We start from the raw sequence: 18,468 nt of genomic DNA, 5'->3' as shown, positions 1-18,468 counted from the left end.
ATTGTTATTATCATCGGGCAGACTCATATTTCAAGGAGTTTCCCCTCACATTAAAATATCTGCCATGCATATGTGTAAATGGTAATAATGATGAAGATGAATAATTGAATGTTTCCACTATGTATGTGAATGTTATACTTAAGAAAGTTGAAAAATAAACTAAGTATAGAAAGTAGGCGTAGTCCACACTTACATGTATTGTTAAAAATAAAGTGGGTGGTGGTGCCGCACCCCCCATCGTGTGGTTGGAAGAGTACTGCCAGGGTAGGGACGTGACACACAGGGTTACACACATGGCTCTTGTTGGCCAGGCTTGGCACCCAGCTTCTCAGGCTCTGCGAGGAATGGTGGTTTCTGACATCGGTTTAAAGAGGGTAAGTCTTTGTTTAATAAGCATTTACATTTTCATTCTTACCTTACTCATGCATTTTCTAACCCTGTGAAGGGTTCTGTGCAAGGTAGATGGACAACCTTCGGTTGCAGCTCGCCGAACTCAGGTAAGGTTTGGCTTTTTCCCAGGAATTGCTTATTATGGTTAAATATGTTACGGGCATTTTCCACCAAAGTTAATAATTCTTGCAATTGGTCTTGCAGGTATGTTGTTATGATAGACGGGGTGTTTTCGTGGCTAAGTTCATGTCTCCAGCGATTATGTGCACTCATATTCTTTGCAATTTGTTACAGGTTGGAAAACCTACCATCCTGGATTTCTTATGTTTGACATTTGCGGTTTTTGTTTCTCGAAGGAGTTTTACTTTGGTGGCAAGCCTAGCCTGAGTTTACATCATTCTTATTTATTTGAAGGACTATTTTGTGATGTCGCACTCAGAAAGTCTTAGAATCAAAATGTATTTAGATTTCTAGGCTACCTGACTCGTAAGTTACTGGCTAAATTTTCCAGTTTGAATGTAATTAATATTTCCCGAAGTTTTTATATCTCGAGGGATGGAGAAGAGGGCCTCTCAGCCTTCTTTTAGTTTGAAATACTATACTACTTGGTTTCTAAAATCTGTTAAGTTATATATATGTCTATTTCCGTTAAAAACATATGTTTTCGTTACACAGTTATATATGTATATAGATTTTGACTCTAATACCATCTTGTTGGAAGAATTAATTATGTCCCAATGATGCAACTATGATACAGTCTATCTTGAATATCCTTGTTTGACTTTCACTTTGTTGTTTTAGCTTACATAATTTTTGCTAAGGTACTGATTCCTCTTAAGAGTCGTTTTACTTCTTACTGCATTTGCACGACTTTATTATTACAGTAGTTTAAAGAATGTCTCTTATCATTTATTGAAAGAGAGGTTCTCCTTAGGGTTTTATTGTCCCCTCTGTCAAGATTTATAGATTTTATTTACTTCCTCAAAACGATCTATTTCACTAGATTCTAGCTTATAGAAGGTAATTATCATAGGAAGATAAAATAAATGGCTCATGCATCGTTTCGTGTTTTGCTAAGTTTTTACACATATACAGAGTATATGTTATTTATCAAGAATTTAGTTTGGAAATGAACTCATTGTCTGTTAGTTTTTTATGCTCTACTGTATATGCATTATTTAAAAGAAAATGTTGCAAGGAAGATTTCCTTAATCGTTGACTGTTCTATATTACTGCATATTACTGCATGATTATAACTGAATAATTATTCTACTAATTCTGCTCCTGTAATCAAATAATCTTCTATGAAGTAATATTATCATTTTCCAAATAAAGTCTATGATACTTATCTGTTTTAAACTTGTCAGTATATGAATCTAGATTCGTTTGGAAAGTCTCTCCTCCCATCCACAGCCTGGCGATCATGTCCAAGTTCTCCCCCGAGCACTTTCTCTTTTTCACACCTAGATTATATCAAGTTATAGTCAGTGCCCTGGGCCTCAGGGCTTCACTGTCCAGCCTCAAGTCTTGCACTCTGTTTGAGAGTAAATGAGCAACTTCCCACTGGTCTTTTTCCCCATCTCTAGGATAGCCCCCTTTTTCCTTCTTTTCCCCTATATATTTCCCTTTCCAAGGCACGGGTGTAATTGTTTCTTTTAATTATAGCAAACAGATTATTTTTATTAACATGTCTAAATTCCCAATCAATCATAAATTAGGTAACAACTTGTTATGGCTTTCCACCTCAGTCATTGTCATAACGTAAAAAAATTAATGCAGTAAGACATAAAACTGACCACATTAATTCTTTCATAGAGCCTGGGGTGTTATAGTTATATTTTAACATTGTTGATATTATTAATTTGATTATCTTATTTTATGTTTTAATAGCTAAGCTCTATTAAACTTGTGGTAGCTATTACTCATATTATTAGAACAAATAATGTGGAGACAATTTAAAATAATACAAAATATAATTACGTTAATTTCCTAATATTTATGCACTAATTTAATGTCTAATCTAGGATGGCTTTAAAATTATATAGTTATTATTATTATTTTTATAATAATTTTACTAAAGACTTTTCTTAATTCATTATGGACCACTGAAGACTGAATTCAAATATATATATATATATATATATATATATATATATATATATATATATATAGATATATGGTAACAAAATGCAATACAGTAATAAGTTAATTTCCTAATATTTATGCACTAATTTAATGTCTAATCTAGGATGGCTTTAAAATTATATAGTTATTATTATTATTTTTATAATAATTTTACTAAAGACTTTTCTTAATTCATTATGGATTACTGAAGACTGAATTCAAATATATATATATATATATATGGTAGCAAAATGCAATATAGTAATCTTGTCCTTCTTTATTATTAACACTTATAGTATTAAAATCATTATTTAATATTTTAATATACACTGTAACTAAACACAATACAATGATTTTGTTCTACTTCATTATTAAATTAAATTCATTATTTAAATTTACAAAATCTCTAAATTATTTTATAACTATTTTTAAAATTTAAATAAAATAAATATTTGTTTGTTTACTTTTATTAAAATTAATTTTATATAGTCTATACTCTCTTAGATAAGGCTCTATTAAGACACTCCTTGATGTGAAGTTACAAGTTCAATTACCCAACTATCTAGGGATCAAAGCAGAAAATGGACAAACATAACAATCAAGTTTTTAAAATAATATATATATATATATATATAATTAATAATAATAATAATTTTATTATATAATAACTATATTTTAAATCATTTTAAATTAAACAAACTTGGCTATGAAGGCAACAATTATTAAGTGTTAAAATCAAGTCTTTAAACTTTATTTAATATCATCTTAGTTTTTAAAAAGAATTTAGTGTATCTTCATTAGTAGTTAAATTATAAATACCAAAAATTAAAAAAAATAATGAAAAATTAAATTAAAACATATTGAAATATATTGCTAATCACCTAACTTGGTATCAAGTTAGATAACAAATTGATCTATGAAACCTTTTGTTTACCAACTTAAATAACAAATTGATCTATAAGACCTTTTTGTTTACCAGAATAAAAACAAATCTCCATTCAAAATGTATTACACATACTATTTTAACAATAAACTAAAAACTATATACATATAATTCATGTATATAGATAAATAGTAACTTTTAATTTATACACTAATTTAATATTTAACTTAATTATAATCTTAAAATTAAATAATAATATTTATATATAAACCATACATACCACCACATAATTCTTATTATTAAAATAATCGCATGTCAAATTTATAAATTGATTCGCCATTTTCAAAACCCAAATGGGTAGTTATAATCAATTATGATATAATTTATGGAGAAAATCAATTTTTTGACTTTCCTTTAATAATCATTATAATAATTATTAAAAAAATACCATGTTAAATTTTTAAATTGATTCACCATTTTAAAAACCCTTAAAGTATTCAAATTAGAAGTTTAAATAACTTAAATATACAATTTCCAAACATACTCCGGGGAAAACCGAAAATGTTGAAATTTTAAAATTCCCACTCTGAAAATATTGTGGAAAAATATCTGAATATTGACAAAGCGAGCAACCATTGGTATTTTGAGCTTGCCTCACCTTTAATGGAGGGTCTACAAATTTTGTATATTATTTTTTTCTGGAAATATAGGGCAAGTATTTCAGAGTGTATGGACTTGAAGCTTGGATAGTTGTCATCCTACACTACTTTGACTACGACAGGAAGAGGTCCCACATTCAAACTGATTAGACGTGACCCACCTGAATCTTAAAAGACATATTGTCTGCTTCAACGTCTGACAAACTCAAACGTCCTGGAAATTCCAGAGATCTGTCCACATGTACCTCTCCTCCTCCTGCTCTGCCGAAGTGGGAAGGACCTCCGACGCCGACACCTCATCAGTGGACGCGAATATTTCCAAATTTGGAATCCCGATGACGTCAGATCCCGCCAGCATCGACCACCACAGCGCCAAGTCCTGCCTCTCCTCACATATCTGAAAGTTGTCTCCGGCCAACTCCATTTCCGAAACCGAAGACGACTGCGAGGGGGACCCTACGAAAGAGGCCAAAGTCGAAGGGGCCTGGCCCAAGGCATATTCGGCGGCGGCATGCTGAATTTGCTCAGGGGAAAGGGGAGACACAGTCGGAATGTCGGGCACCGAAAAGTTGAATTCGGCATTGCGCCCTCTCAGACAATACACTGCGGCGTCGTAAGCGCGGGCTGCCTGCTCGGCGGTAGCGTATGAGCCGAGCCATATCTTCTTTCTGGATCTCGGCATCCGGATTTCAGATACCCAGCTCCCCCATTTTCGCAGTCGGATTCCCTTATATTGGCGGGAACCGCGATCTTCGTGTGATAGAGCAATGGCACGGCCAGGTTCCTGCTCCGGGAAAAGCTCCATATTTGGCAATATTGCAGAAACTCTGAAGCGAAATTAGTGATATTTCACGGCGGCAGTCAGTGAAGTGAGCCCATGAAATGCGAAGGCCGGAGGGTGAGGGAATTAAAGAGATGGATGGGTAGATATATAGGAGCAGTCAGAGGAGTGAAAACGCTGGATGCGCGTATAGTCAATGATATTTCAGGCGATGAGAGGAAGATGTGAGAGGAGAAGTGCGAGAATGAGATGGAGTGTCTATAAACGAGTAATTCAAAGGAAGACTGCCTTTTGGATATTGAAAAAGCCGAAGAGATGTATTTGCTAGGGAGCGTGTGTAAAAGAGTAATTCAAAGAAAGAATGGCTTTTGGATATTGAAAGAGAAAGAGACGTATTCGTGTATTGATAACCGGTGGGGCATTAAAACCTCACTGGTATGGCGTTTTCTTTTTATGTTTGCGAGGGGAAGGTGGGATACCAGTGGAGTATGTAGTTGCAAGTATTTTGAGGGGAACTTTCGTTTCTCCCACTTTGCCTTTCTACGCGGTGTACAATAGCGCTATCATACTTACTGAGACGCTGTCTGTCTTTGTCCATCTACAATAATTTTCAAAGCAAAGCGGTAGCCTGATTGTTATTTTATATTTGAAATGTATTATAAGTTTTAAATTTTTGAATGAGACATGCATATTCTTTATAAAAGTAATCACAAAGGGTACAAAATAGCATGCAAACCATATTCCCAATCTCTTTTAATCTTTTTCAAATCACTTCATATATATTTTTATTTAGTTTTAAATTAAATAAGTAACAAATAAGATTCATTCAAATCATACACCTGGCCCATTTTTATCTTTTTCCACTATTTTTAAATAGCATAGGTTACAAAATGAAATTCAAATCTTCTTCCTAATTTTGCCTTTGATTTTTTAAAGTAACATTGTTTAATCTAATTTGTTAATTTGAGATAAATTCAAGATTTGCGCTTTCTAGAAAACTTAAAATTTATCCAAAAAATACACTACATAAAATTATGTAAATATATAAATATATATATTTTTTATTTAAAAAAAAACGAAAAATATATACAAATTTAAAAAAAAAAAACGAAAAATATATACAAATCTAAAATGAAATGTTGAAAGCCTTACACACTAATACAAAAATATGATCTCGTCCTCAATTATTGAAAATTCAAAAAATGCAGAGAAAGTTTTTCTAAAACACACGAGTAAAGTGATTCCTATCTAACACCAACAAAATTCAGCGTCCTGTACTGTACTTTGAGAAGTCATGTACTTTGTGTGTGTGTGTTTTTTTTTTAACTCCCTCATATATGTATATGAGAAATCCTCTTTCTTTACTCCATCATTAAATGCACTCCATCATTTTTGTGGAAAGAGATATTGACAAAACCAAATTGGTCATATAAGTGTATCTAGATTATGAGAAAAATTTCACTCCACTTTATTTCATGAAAATTATTTCTAAGGTCATTAGTAGATCTTATAAAATAAAAATGATCTTTAGCCTAAAGGATTTCTACTGCTCAAACAAGTCCTATTTCTATGTTTTATATGGGCTTCCAAACAATTTATTACTTATGGAATCTCATCCTCGCAAGCAGAGTGGTTGAGGGTAAGTCAAGGTAGATGGATTATGATTGCCCACAACCACCCCTATAAGGTGTTTCTCCTAAGAATAGCCACTAAGTTACCTCTGTCCCACGGGGGTGCACGAATTTTGGGCTTCTAGGTAGTCATTCATCGACACGGGTTTCCCTAACATGTGTTGGGTAGCCTCGAGGAGAACCACTGACACTTTTACCTAAGCATAACCCCCTCTCAAACGAGCTTCTTACGCGCTTTAGTTTTGATTGTGGGATGGTGGAGTATTTTCATGCTCCTAACAAGGACAACTTTTATGTCTTGATGTAAATGATCAATGGGTGTTATTGGAAGCCTATTGTTGGGCATGGAATCCCCCCAAGGCATGTTTTGGGGCTTAAAGCCCAAGTTTTGACGAAATCCTTTTGTAAAAGCTCCGCGAATTGTGGGCGCGGAGTGCGAAATTTTGATAGAGTCACAGGGTTGTCCGCCCTCATTTTTGTAAACTAATGTCGACTTAATTGATCTCCCCATGGTTCACAGACCATGGGATTGTATAAATAAAGCGAGGCTCTAAGTGTAGAGGATAGCATAAGAGAATGAGGAGTCTGAGTGATCGAGTAAAAGTATAAAGTGTGTCTTTGGGTCATACAGTAGGAGAAGACTCTGTAGCTGAGTGCGTAGAGGTCTAGTAGTCCACAGCTGAGTGCGCAGGCTCCTGCAGCTGAGTGCGCAGGGCAGGTCAAGTCTGTAACCATTGGAACAATCAATAAAGAGAAGTTTACCATATTTCTGTGTATCTTTTCATATTTTAATGTATGATTGGATATAATTTGCAAGTATACTATTTACTTGTTGCGCGAACTCATATGAATGCTTTGTATAAATAAATATAAGGTAAGATATCCAAGTACGCGGAGGTAATTAACTGGCAATATCACAAAAGCTCCACAGCCCCTGGTTAGGGCTGTGCGAAGGCAGTGTATCAGAGAGTGAGTGTCACGCCTCTACACCTGCAGTATTCTTTCAACTGCTTATAGCGAGGTGCGGCACCACCAAACACTTTCTTTTTACAAATACTAGTGTTCATGGACTATGCCTAACATTCCATACTTAGTCTTATTTTCGTTACCAAGTATTATTATGTGTTCCTTTATACAAGTGAAAGCCCATAACATTCACATAAGCAACATTATACAAGAGAAATGCACAACATTATAAAGAGAGGGGCAACTCCCTGTAGTATGAGTCTGCCCGAATATCAATATATATAATTTTTCCACTTTTACAAAGTACAGACTAAGTCCTTGGGAAACCCCAAATTTATAATTAGCCAAATTTCCAACTTCGGCAAACTCGGTTGCCCAGCTCGTCGGCACCTCCGCACGGTCGCGCACGACTCACCAACCAGTCGTTCACCTTGTTGCACGTCTTCACCAGCTCGCTCTCCATTTGGTCCGCAAACGCCCAAACCATGTATCCTGCCCACACGCAGTCCCACTTGCCAACCCTTGGCAAATGCCCAAATCGTGTGAAACAACACGTAGTACCGCCTGTCGAACTCTACGACCTCTGGTTCCAACCTTCGTCTCACAGTCGTGTTGTTTGCCCAACTTGGGCGCGCCTCCAAGTCGCCACACACGGGCACCTCTACTCAAGACACACCTCCGTTCACAATCTCAACACTTCACCAAATCACCGTGCACACTTGCACGATGGGTGGGCGCTCACCCGAGTCACCCAAGAACCCGTGCCAAGTCGTCTCACAAACCGGGCGCCACACACCCGTGCACGCCTCACCCAACCGCCGGGCGACCCTGCCCGTGCCCTTCACCCAAAACCAAGATAAGCGACTAACTCCGTGCGGCCTTACCCAAGGATGGGTGCATCTCCAAACTGTGCCTCTCTTCCTTTGCTGTGCCTTCACCTTGTCCTGCGCCTTCTCTACATGCTTGAGCGAAGAGGATGAGCGAATGTGTGTTCCTCAAATGAGCTCCACGCTTGTTAACTTATATGGTGTGTTGGGCAACTCTTGGCTGCCCAACCGACTTGCCAACGCCCTACACTTCCATTGCAAACACCCACAAACACCGTTGGCTTTCATTCCAAGTGTAGGTCAGCCTCGATACATTCAAATCCATGCCTCCATGAATATAAATAGCTTGTCCTCCTTCCTTTATGCGTTCATTATAACATAACCTCATGCATATGTAAGTCTGAACTCGCACTTTGTTGTTTCGCCATCGCACTTCATGCCGGAGCGTGTAGTAAGAACCACAGGTCCTTACATCCTCCTCCACCTGAAGTCGTTGTCGTCCTCGACAACATACAATCCTGGTAGCCATCCACCAAGATCACCATACCAAGGTATACACCCATCGGTATGTTATACATCGGAAATCATCTCAATCCATGATCATCGATCACCCTGCCACAATCTCCACATGTTGCTCCCCATCGTGGAAGGTTGGCCCCTCCATCACAAACTACATGCTTCCTGCAACATATCGTGTCATCCTCATCATGTGTCGTCCTCGTGTGAACTGCTGCCATGATACTCAAACAAATGCTAACACATCTCTGCACACTACTGGTCCCGATGTTTGAACTAGTCGGGTGATCAGTCCAAGTGTCATGCTCAAACCATGAGAGTGAACATCCTCATGCCACCATCAGTCGTTTCTCAGAACATCCTGTCACATCATCAACTCGATCAAGATTCCATTTCCATATAAGTGTAAGGCATGCTCAGGTCCATGAAGTAGCCCTCATCTCATCTGCAACATACTGTCCATGATGTTTGGTGTCAATGTGCTGCATGAAATCAGCCCCATCTATCCCAACATCATCATCCATACGTGTATCTCCTCAATGTGAAGAGATCATCTCATTAAACCATGTGTTGCCCATGATCATAGATCAATAAGCTCCCATGTCTCCAAAAGTAGTTGAGTCTTGGCTCAACCCATGCCCAAGTGTTGCCACCAAGGCATCATCATCCCAAAGTGTCTCATATCAAGTCGTAACAATCTCATGTCATCATGAGCTCCATGAATCACCTCCAACCAATATCTCAACAAGCATACAAGTCTCGGCCCAAAGGTCTCTGCAAGATGCCTTAGCTCTCCATGTAGTAGGAATGCTCCATAGTCTGCTCACAACTCCATCCAAGTCCATGGCCTTGTTGTACAAGAGTGCACAACCTCTCCGTCGGCTCGTAAGCGAAACATCTCCATGTCACACCAGCAAATCCAACTGCACAACATCCATGCCTTGGCACTCCTCATTGGATGCCCATAAGTGACACCTCTACAATTGCTCCCGCATAATGTCCCTGCATAAGACTGCCATGTTCCATGTCTCCAACCTGATGTCCATGACTAAGTTGCCCATGTAGTCCAACTAGGTAGACCCATCACAATAATCGGTCATCCTCATCCAAGTCTGCAATCTTCAGTCTAGTGAACTCGGTCACCCAACCATATCATCATCATCACGAGCCCCTTCCATCATAGCTCCCCCACTGAAGGACCTGATGTCCATGACTAAGTTGCCCATGTAGTCCAACTAGGTAGACCCATCACAATAATCGGTCATCCTCATCCAAGTCTGCAATCTTCAGTCTAGTGAACTCAGTCACCCAACCATATCATCATCATCACGAGCCCCTTCCATCATAGCTCCCCCACTGAAGGTTCTACCAAGACTTTCTCTTGGTCTCGACCATGAGAAGTCCACCCAAGTATCTCAAGTGTCTGCCCTTCCCCAATCTATCCATGAGTCATACCGGGCACTTAGCCAATTCTCCATGTGGCTAAAGCATGACCCATTCATCCACAACGATCATCATGTTCCTCCCTTTTCACGGGCCTTTGTACCCTCTGCCACAAGGTCACAAACAACCCCAACAAGTCCTACAACAGTCAACAATCATTGTCTCTCCATACAAGGTCTCAGTATAGACATCCATGGTAAGATGCTCCTTAGTATCGGCAAACTGGCTTTGCTCTTCCCTGCATATGGTCCATCTACCAAATGCCCAAGTGAAACAAAAGTATCAATACTACTTACATCATCATCATGAGGCTCTTCCATGTGAGTATCCTCATCAATCCATGTATGCAAATTGCACGATCCTGGTCCAACTTGATCAATCTCAAGTTCATCCTCCATCGTTGTCACATCTGCAACATCCTCAATCATCACGGCTTCCTCTTCCTTGTTAGCACAATCTGCAACTTCATCTTGCTCCATTGTCCAACCAAGTTGAAGAAGTTCGTCCTCAACATTCTCTTCCAAGACTTCAAGCTTCTCTCAAATCCGAGGATTCTCTTCTTTCATCCGCTTCAACCTGTATAAGGTAAGCAAGAGCTTCCCTTCGCATTCTTCCAAACCTTCCACGTCTTGCTATTTTAGCTTGGTCCAAGCATGATGCTTTACCTCTGCTAAACCTGTTTCATCATTCACCAACTTCACCAAGTTCCCTGCAACCCTGAACCGGCACTTGTTCCACTTGTATGTGAAACCAACGTCCTTCACCTGCAAGTACCTGCTTCCACTGTCATCAACTATCAAGTTTCCAAGTGTACCCACACCTACACTTCGTCACGAGCAACCCTGCTCTAACACCAGCTCCAACCGAGCTCTGATACCACCTGTCACGCCCCTACATCTGCGGTATTCTTTCAACCACTTATAGCGAGGTGTGGCACCACCAAACACTTTCTTTTTACAAATACTAATGTTCATGGACTACGCCTAACATTCCATACTTAGTCTTATTTTCGTTACCAAGTATTATTATGTGTTCCTTTATACAAGTGAAAGCCCATAACATTCACATAAACAACATTATACAAGAGAAATGCACAACACTATAAAGGGAGGGGCAACTCCCTGCAGTATGAGTCTGCCCGAATATCAATATATAATTCTTCCACTTTTACAAATTACAGACTAAGTCCTCGGGAAACCCCAAATTTATACTTAGCCAAATTTCCAACTTCGGAAAACTCGGTTGCCCAGCTCGTTAGCACCTCCGCACGACTCAACAACCCGTCATTCACCTTATTGCACGTCTTCACCGGCTCGCTCTCCGTTTGGTCGGCAAATGCCCAAACCGTGTATACCTGCCCACACGCAGTCCCACTTGCCAACCCTTGGTAAACGCCTAAATTGTGTGAAACAGCACGTAGTACCGCTGCCCAACTCTACGACCTCCGGTTCCAAACTTCGTCTCACGGTCGTGTTGTTTGCCCAACTTGGGCGCGCCTCCAAGTTGCCACACACGGGCGCCTCTACCCGAGACACACCTCCGTTCACAATCTCAACACTTCACCAAGTCACCGTGCACACTTGCACGATGGGCGGGTGCTCACCCGAGTCACCCAAGAACCCGTGCCAAGTCACCCAACAACCCGTGCACGCCTCACCCAACCGCCGGGCGACCCTGCCCGCGCCCTTCACCCAAAACCAAGATAAGCGACTAACTCTGTGCGGCCTTGCCCAAGGATGGGCGCATCTCCAAACTGCGTCTCTCTTCCTTTGTTGTGCCTTCACCTTGTCCTACGCTTGCTCTACATGCTTGAGCGAAGAGTATGAGCGAATGTGTGTTCCTCAAATGAGCTCCACGCTTGTTAACTTATATGGTGCATTGGGCAACTCTTGGCTGCCCAGCTGACTTGCCAACACTTCCATCGTAAACACCCACAAACTCCGTCAGCTTTCGTTACGGCCTACACTTCCATCGCAAACACCCACAAACTCCGTCAGCTTTCGTTCCAAGTGTAGGTCGGACTCCATACATTCAAAGCCATGCCTCCACGCATATAAATAGCTTGTCCTCCTTCCTTTATGCGTTCATTATAACATAACCTCACGCATATGTAAGTCTGAACTCGCACTTTGTTGTTTCGCCATCACACTTCATGCCAGAGCGTGTGGTAAGAACCACAGGTCCTTACATCCTCCTCCACTTGAAGTCGTTGTCGTCCTCGACAACATACCATCCTGGTAGCCATCCACCAAGATCACCATACCAAGGTACACACCCATTGGTATGTTATACATCGGAAATCATCTCAATCCATGATCATCGATCACCCTGTCACAATCTCCACATGCTGCTCCCCATCGTGGAAGGCTAGCCCCTCCATCACAAGCTACATGCTTCCTACAACATATCGTGTCGTCCTCATCATGTGTCATCCTCGTGTGAACTGCTGCCATGATACTCCAACAAATGCTAACACATCTCTGCACACTACTAGTCCCCATGTTTGAACTAGTCGGGTGATCAGTCCAACTGTCACGCTCAAACCGTGAGAGTGAACATCCTCATGCCACCATCAGTCATTTCTCAGAACATCCTGTCACATCACCAACCTGATCAAGAGTCCATCTCCATATAAGTGTAAGCCATGCTCATGTCCATGAATTAGCCCTCATCTCATCTGCAACATGCTATCCATGATGTTTGGTGTCAATGTCTTGCATGAAATCAGCCTCATCTATCCCAACATCATCATCCATATGTGTATCTCCTCAATGTGAAGAGATCATCTCATCAAACCATGTGCTGCCCATGATCATAGATCAATCAGCTCCCATGTCTCGAAAAGTAGTTGAGTCTCGACTCAACCCATGCCCAAGTGTTGCACCAAGGCATCATCATCCCAAAGTGTCTCATATCAAGTCATAACAATCTCATGTCATCATGAGCTCCATGAATCACCTCCAACCAACATCTCAGCAAGCATACAAGTAGTGGCCCTAAGGTCTCTGCAAGATGGCTCAGCTCTCCATGTAGTAGGAATGCTCCATAGTCTGCTCACAACTCCATCCAAGTCCATGGCCTTGTTGTACAAGAGTGCACAACCTCTCCATCGGCTCGTAAGCGAAACATCTCCATGTCACACCAGCAAATCCATCTGCACAACATCCATGCCTTGGCACTCCTCATTGGATGCCCATAAGTGACACCTCTACAAGTGCTCCAGCATAATGTCCCTGCATAAGACTGCCATGCTCCATGTCTCCAACCTGATGTCCATGACTAAGTTTCCCATTTAGTCCAACTAGGTAGACCCATCACAACAATCGGTCATCCTCATCCAAGTCTGCAATCTTCGGTCTAGTGAACTCGGTCACCCAGCCATATCATCATCATCATGAGCCCCTTCCATCATAGCTCCCCCACTGAAGGTTCTGCCAAGACTTGCTCTTGGTCTTGGCCACGATAAGTCCACCCAAGTATCTCAAGTGTGTGCCCTTCCCCAATGTTAAAATTGGCAACCAGGGCAAAAATTCATGTGGGTCATCTTATGCATGGCTGATAATATTTTTATTAGATTCCTCTCGTCGAGAGGTGTAGGATTGATATAAATATCATCCGATTCCGATAAGTATTCATGGAGATATGAATTTATTTTGATTATGGAATTATTATCAAGCCGACCTACAACTCATGTAGGCTCAGAAGCCCAACAGTCGCATCTATTCACCCACCAACGTTGTGTATAAATATAAGAGGACTTTTCCTCATTTAGACTCACTCATCTCATCACATCTCTCTCTCTACTGCGCAGATATGAGTCTCTTCTCTACTGCGTTGAAATGGGTCTCTCTCTCTCACACATGTGAAGCAGGAAGCTGTTGAATTTGAAGCTGCAACTGCAGAAGTAAAGATTGACTTGCGTGGCCTAGAAGATCTCCTCCTTGGAACTGCGATGTAGGTTCATCTGAACCTCCTTTGAAAGCCGCAACTTTTGGTGGTGGAATGAAGTCAATCTGACGAACGGTTTGCAAGATATCGACTGCCCTAGTTTGAAGTTGGAAACTGCTGAAACTGAAGCTGCAACTGCAGAAGTAAAGATTGACTTGCGTGGCCTAGAATATCTCCTCATCTGAACTGCGCTGTAGGTTCATCTGAACCTCCTCTGGAAGCCAAAACTTTTGGTGGTGGAATGAAGTCAATCCGACTGTCGGTTTGTGAGATATGGTCTGCCCTAGTTTGATAATGAAGCCACTAATGCTGATGCTGCTGATCTAGGGTTTGCTACTGCTGATATGAATCAGATTTATTGTACTATTTCTCTCTGCTGAATTATTGAAGATAAAAGAAGATTTGATCAAAGGGTTTCCCCACACATTGTGGGGTTTGTCCCTAGCTAGCCGCCACATCTTGTGTCTCTTGTCTTGGCTTGTTTTCTGTCGATCATTTAATGTTCTATCTGTACTTTACTTTATGTACTTGTGATTGCTAATCTTTGGAATATAATAAGGAAAAGAAGTAAACTGTTATAAGCATAGAACATACCATAAATTAACATGGTATCAGAGCTGAGGTGAAGACAAAGCCCGAGCAAGAGCAAGAGAAATCATTGAAGAGAAGATTGGCAAGGCTATCCTAAAAGAACTATGGGGTCCTCAACACTCTTTCCTGCCGAAGACAAGCTCTGTGAGAAAGCTGACTATCACGGATGGAAGATGTCTATCGATCTAACCCTTGAAGATCAAGGAGTGTTGGACCATGTAAGAGGCAATATTGTTGAGCCTTCATCAAATGCATCTGCTGCTGCCTGGAACAAATGGAAAAATGGAGAAGTCAAAGCAAAGAAGATCATCCGGGACTCTATCGACAAATGCTTAGTGGCCTACATCTCTGATCTAGACACCTCCAAGGAAATCTACGACAGACTGGTGAGTTTATTTAAAGTTAATGATGCAAATCAAGTTTTGTTTCTTAGAAATAAGTTGAGGGAAATCAAGAAAGGTAAAGATGAAAGTATGCAAGCATACTTCTTAAGAATCACCGAGATCAAGAACGATCTCCTATCTATTGGGGAAACCACTACTGACAGAGAAATGGCACTCACAACTCTCGGAGGATTACCATCTGAATGGTATGTGTTCAGGACTACTCTTCTGAACAATAATGTAATTCCTAGTTTCGAGGAATTAATGGCTAGATGCATTCAAGAACAAACAAGGGTAGAAGAGCAGGAAATGCCCTTGCCTAAAGGTCTCCTGCTGCTTTTTCTTCTCATGCTAAGAAAAGAAATAATTCTAGGTCTAAATCAAAGGGAAAGGCTGGACCTAAGGGTGGAAGAAAAGGATGATGTTACATCTGCGATAAAACATGTCACTATGCAAGGGAGTGCCCTGATAGAAAGGACTCACACCGGGACAATGATCAAAATCCCTCTGATGGCAAATCAAAGGAATGACAAATTCAACAGCAAAGGTAAGAGGAGAGCTGGGGATCGAGGAAGAGGACAACCATTCAAGAAGGCTAGAAAGTCCAGGATGTATTAAATGCACCTGACCTCAAAAAGAACCTAGTGTCCATCTCGGCAATGGAAGACAAAGGCTACAAGGTAACCTTAAGCAATGGCAAGGTATGTATATGGAAATGCCTTTACTCTTGGGTTTAGTGTTGATTCATCATATCAGGTCGATGGAAGTCCGCTAGGTGTCATGTCTTGTGACACAACTCTTCAGTCCGAACTTTGGCATCAGAGGTTTGCCCACCTTCATTACAAAGCTCTACTTGGTGTAAAACAAATGGTGACAAGGATGCCCGAATTCCAAGTAGAGAAAGAAGGTGTATTTCCGGGATGTGTCGAAGGAAAGCTCAAAAGGGGACCGTTCCCCTCAAGCCAAAGCAAGACCTCTGATGTATTACAGTTGGTTCACTCAGGCATATCTGAGGCTGGCATTAAGAGGGAGACTACTACACCACATACTCTTGAGCAGAATGGTGTGGCAGGAAGGAAGAACCAAACGATGATGGAAGTTGTCCGGGGCATGCTACATGATCAAAGACTTCCAAAGTTTCTATGGGCTGAAACTACAATCACCGTCGTGTATGTACAAAATTGATGCCCTCATCAAGCATTGGGTTCCTAAACTCCTGAAGAAATGTTCACCACCAGTCAAAGGGAAGTCGTGATTAGTCATGATGTCACCTTTGACAAAGATATGGCTCTCAGCAAGGTGGACTATCTGCTGACTTTGAGTAGCTCTTAAAAAGCTAACACCAGGGAACTGAAAGAAAAGGATGATGAATCAATGCCTGATGTAGAAGAACCCATGGATCTGATTGATCCTCATTCACATGAGCCTTCCTCTTCTAGGAAGAGGCCTTCATGGCTTAGGGGGATACTTGATGATGCTGAAGGACATGCTGCACCCTGAGGAACCTTCCATCAAAGTAAGAAACTTAACAGGTATCAGGGATACCTGACCATCATGAGCACGATCATACAAAATGAACCTTCATCATTCTCAGATGTCATCAAGCATTAACTATGGAAGGATGCTATGACCATAGAATATGAGTCTATTATGGAGAATGATGTTTGGGAAGTAGTTCCCAGACCCTGGACAAGACAATTGTTATTTCAAAATGGCTTTACAAGATAAAGAATGCAACAAATAGAAGTATGGAAAAGTATAAGGTTCATTTTGTTGCTCGCGGTTTATCCCAGAAGGGAGGTATAGACTATGATATTTGCATCTGTTGCCAGATATACGACCATGCGCTTGATCTTAGCCCATGTGGCTTCACAAGGATGGAACCTACATCAGATGGATGTTAAGACTGAGTTCTTGCATGGTTATATCAAAGAAGAGGTCTATGTGGAGCAACCTGAAGGATTTGAGATTTATGATTGAAAATCTCATGTATGCAGGTTGAAGAAGGCTCTCTATGGGCTGAAGCAAGCACCCCGAGCATGGTATGAGAGGATCGATAGCTACTTGATGAAGCTGGGATTCACTAGGAGTGAAGTTGATCCTAACCTTTACTTTAAGGTTGAAGATGACAAGCCTCTCATACTGGTGTTGTATGTGGATGACCTATTTCTAACAGGTGCAAACCCTCTCATTCACAAATGTTAGAGGGAGATGGCTTTTGAATTTGAAATGAAGGACCAAGGACTTGAAGTGTGGCAGAAGCCAAGGGAAATTTTCCTATCTCAAAGAAAATATGTGGTAAATATATTGGAAAGATTCGGTATGATGGACTGCAAGCCTGTGACTACCTCGAGGATCTTAACTTTTAGAAGTTATATGGTAGTGATTTCGGACCAGACTTGGGAAATGCCTCTGAGTTTCAAAAACTCATTCGCATTGATGTTCTTGGTGAACCTCCGTTCGAACATATGTTTTGCAGTTAGCATTGTGAGCTCATATTTGGTTGAGCCTCACTGGATTGATGCAAAGAATCTTCTGAGATGTCTTCAGGACACAATCTCTCATGGATTAAGATACACTGCCGGAGATGTGAGACTACTTGGATATACTGATGTTGATTGGGCAGGAAGTGTGGTGGACCTTAAGAGCACTTCCGGGTACTGTTTCACCTTGGGATCTTCTTCGATATCCTGGATGAGCAGGAAGCAGAAGTCGGCAGCTTTGAGCACCGCCGAAGCAAGATATATTGTTGCTAGCATAACCTCGTGTGAGGCAGTCTGGTTGTGAAAGATCTTCTGTGAGCTGTTTGGATTTACATTGGATACCACTGTGATTCTCTGTAACAACCAGAGGTGGGATTCGATTATTGAGGAATCCTGTATTCGCCAATTGCTCTAGCAGATAGACATCATCTGGGATATGGTAAGTTGATGAGCAAGGAAGCTCCATCACATTAAGATGATGTACAGGTTGATACACCTTGTCAAAGCCCCGAGGAAAGATCTAATCTGTGATTTTCCCAAACGACTTGGAGTCGGCAAGAAACCCTTGTACAAGGGTCCTGCATGTTGCATACATTGAGCTCTGGGAGCTCTAAGGGCTTGCGATTCCTACTGGAGCAACATATGACCACAGGGTGACTCACCCTCCCCTGGTGGTGCACACTGGAATAAGATGATTCGCTCTCTTGTGGGACAAGATGATTCTCTCTCTTGTGGAACAGGATGATTCGCTCTCCTGTGTAGCAGGATGATTAGTTCTCCTGTGAGGCCTGGATTGATGTGTTCTCCATGGCAGCCTGGATTGATGTGTTCTCCACGGCGATT

The 18,468-nt window shown here is 40.8% G+C and overlaps 1 protein-coding gene across 1 annotated transcript; it reads right to left on the bottom strand.

Moving 5' to 3' along the window:
- Positions 1-4,003: 4,003 nt before the first annotated feature.
- On the bottom strand, positions 4,004-4,939 carry LOC149176183 (ethylene-responsive transcription factor ERF037-like). The gene has a single exon (XM_089423049.1). It carries the CDS (start codon positions 4,859-4,861, stop codon positions 4,262-4,264), a length of 600 nt encoding a protein of 199 aa, XP_089279175.1. The 5' UTR covers positions 4,862-4,939; the 3' UTR covers positions 4,004-4,261.
- Positions 4,940-18,468: the final 13,529 nt, after the last annotated feature.

This window comes from Pinus tabuliformis, chromosome 4_1 (genome assembly GCF_031772625.1).
Source record: "Pinus tabuliformis cultivar Carrire ecotype Pingquan chromosome 4_1, CPIR1, whole genome shotgun sequence".
NCBI lineage: Eukaryota > Viridiplantae > Streptophyta > Pinopsida > Pinales > Pinaceae > Pinus > Pinus tabuliformis.
The sequence above is the reverse complement of the archived record's forward strand: the minus strand, read 5'-3'. Positions and strand labels throughout refer to the sequence as shown.

Excerpts from the sequence above, each read along its gene's own strand:
- LOC149176183 (XM_089423049.1), bottom strand. The coding sequence starts at position 4,861 with ATGGAGCTTTTCCCGGAGCAGGAACCTGGCCGTGCCATTGCTCTATCA.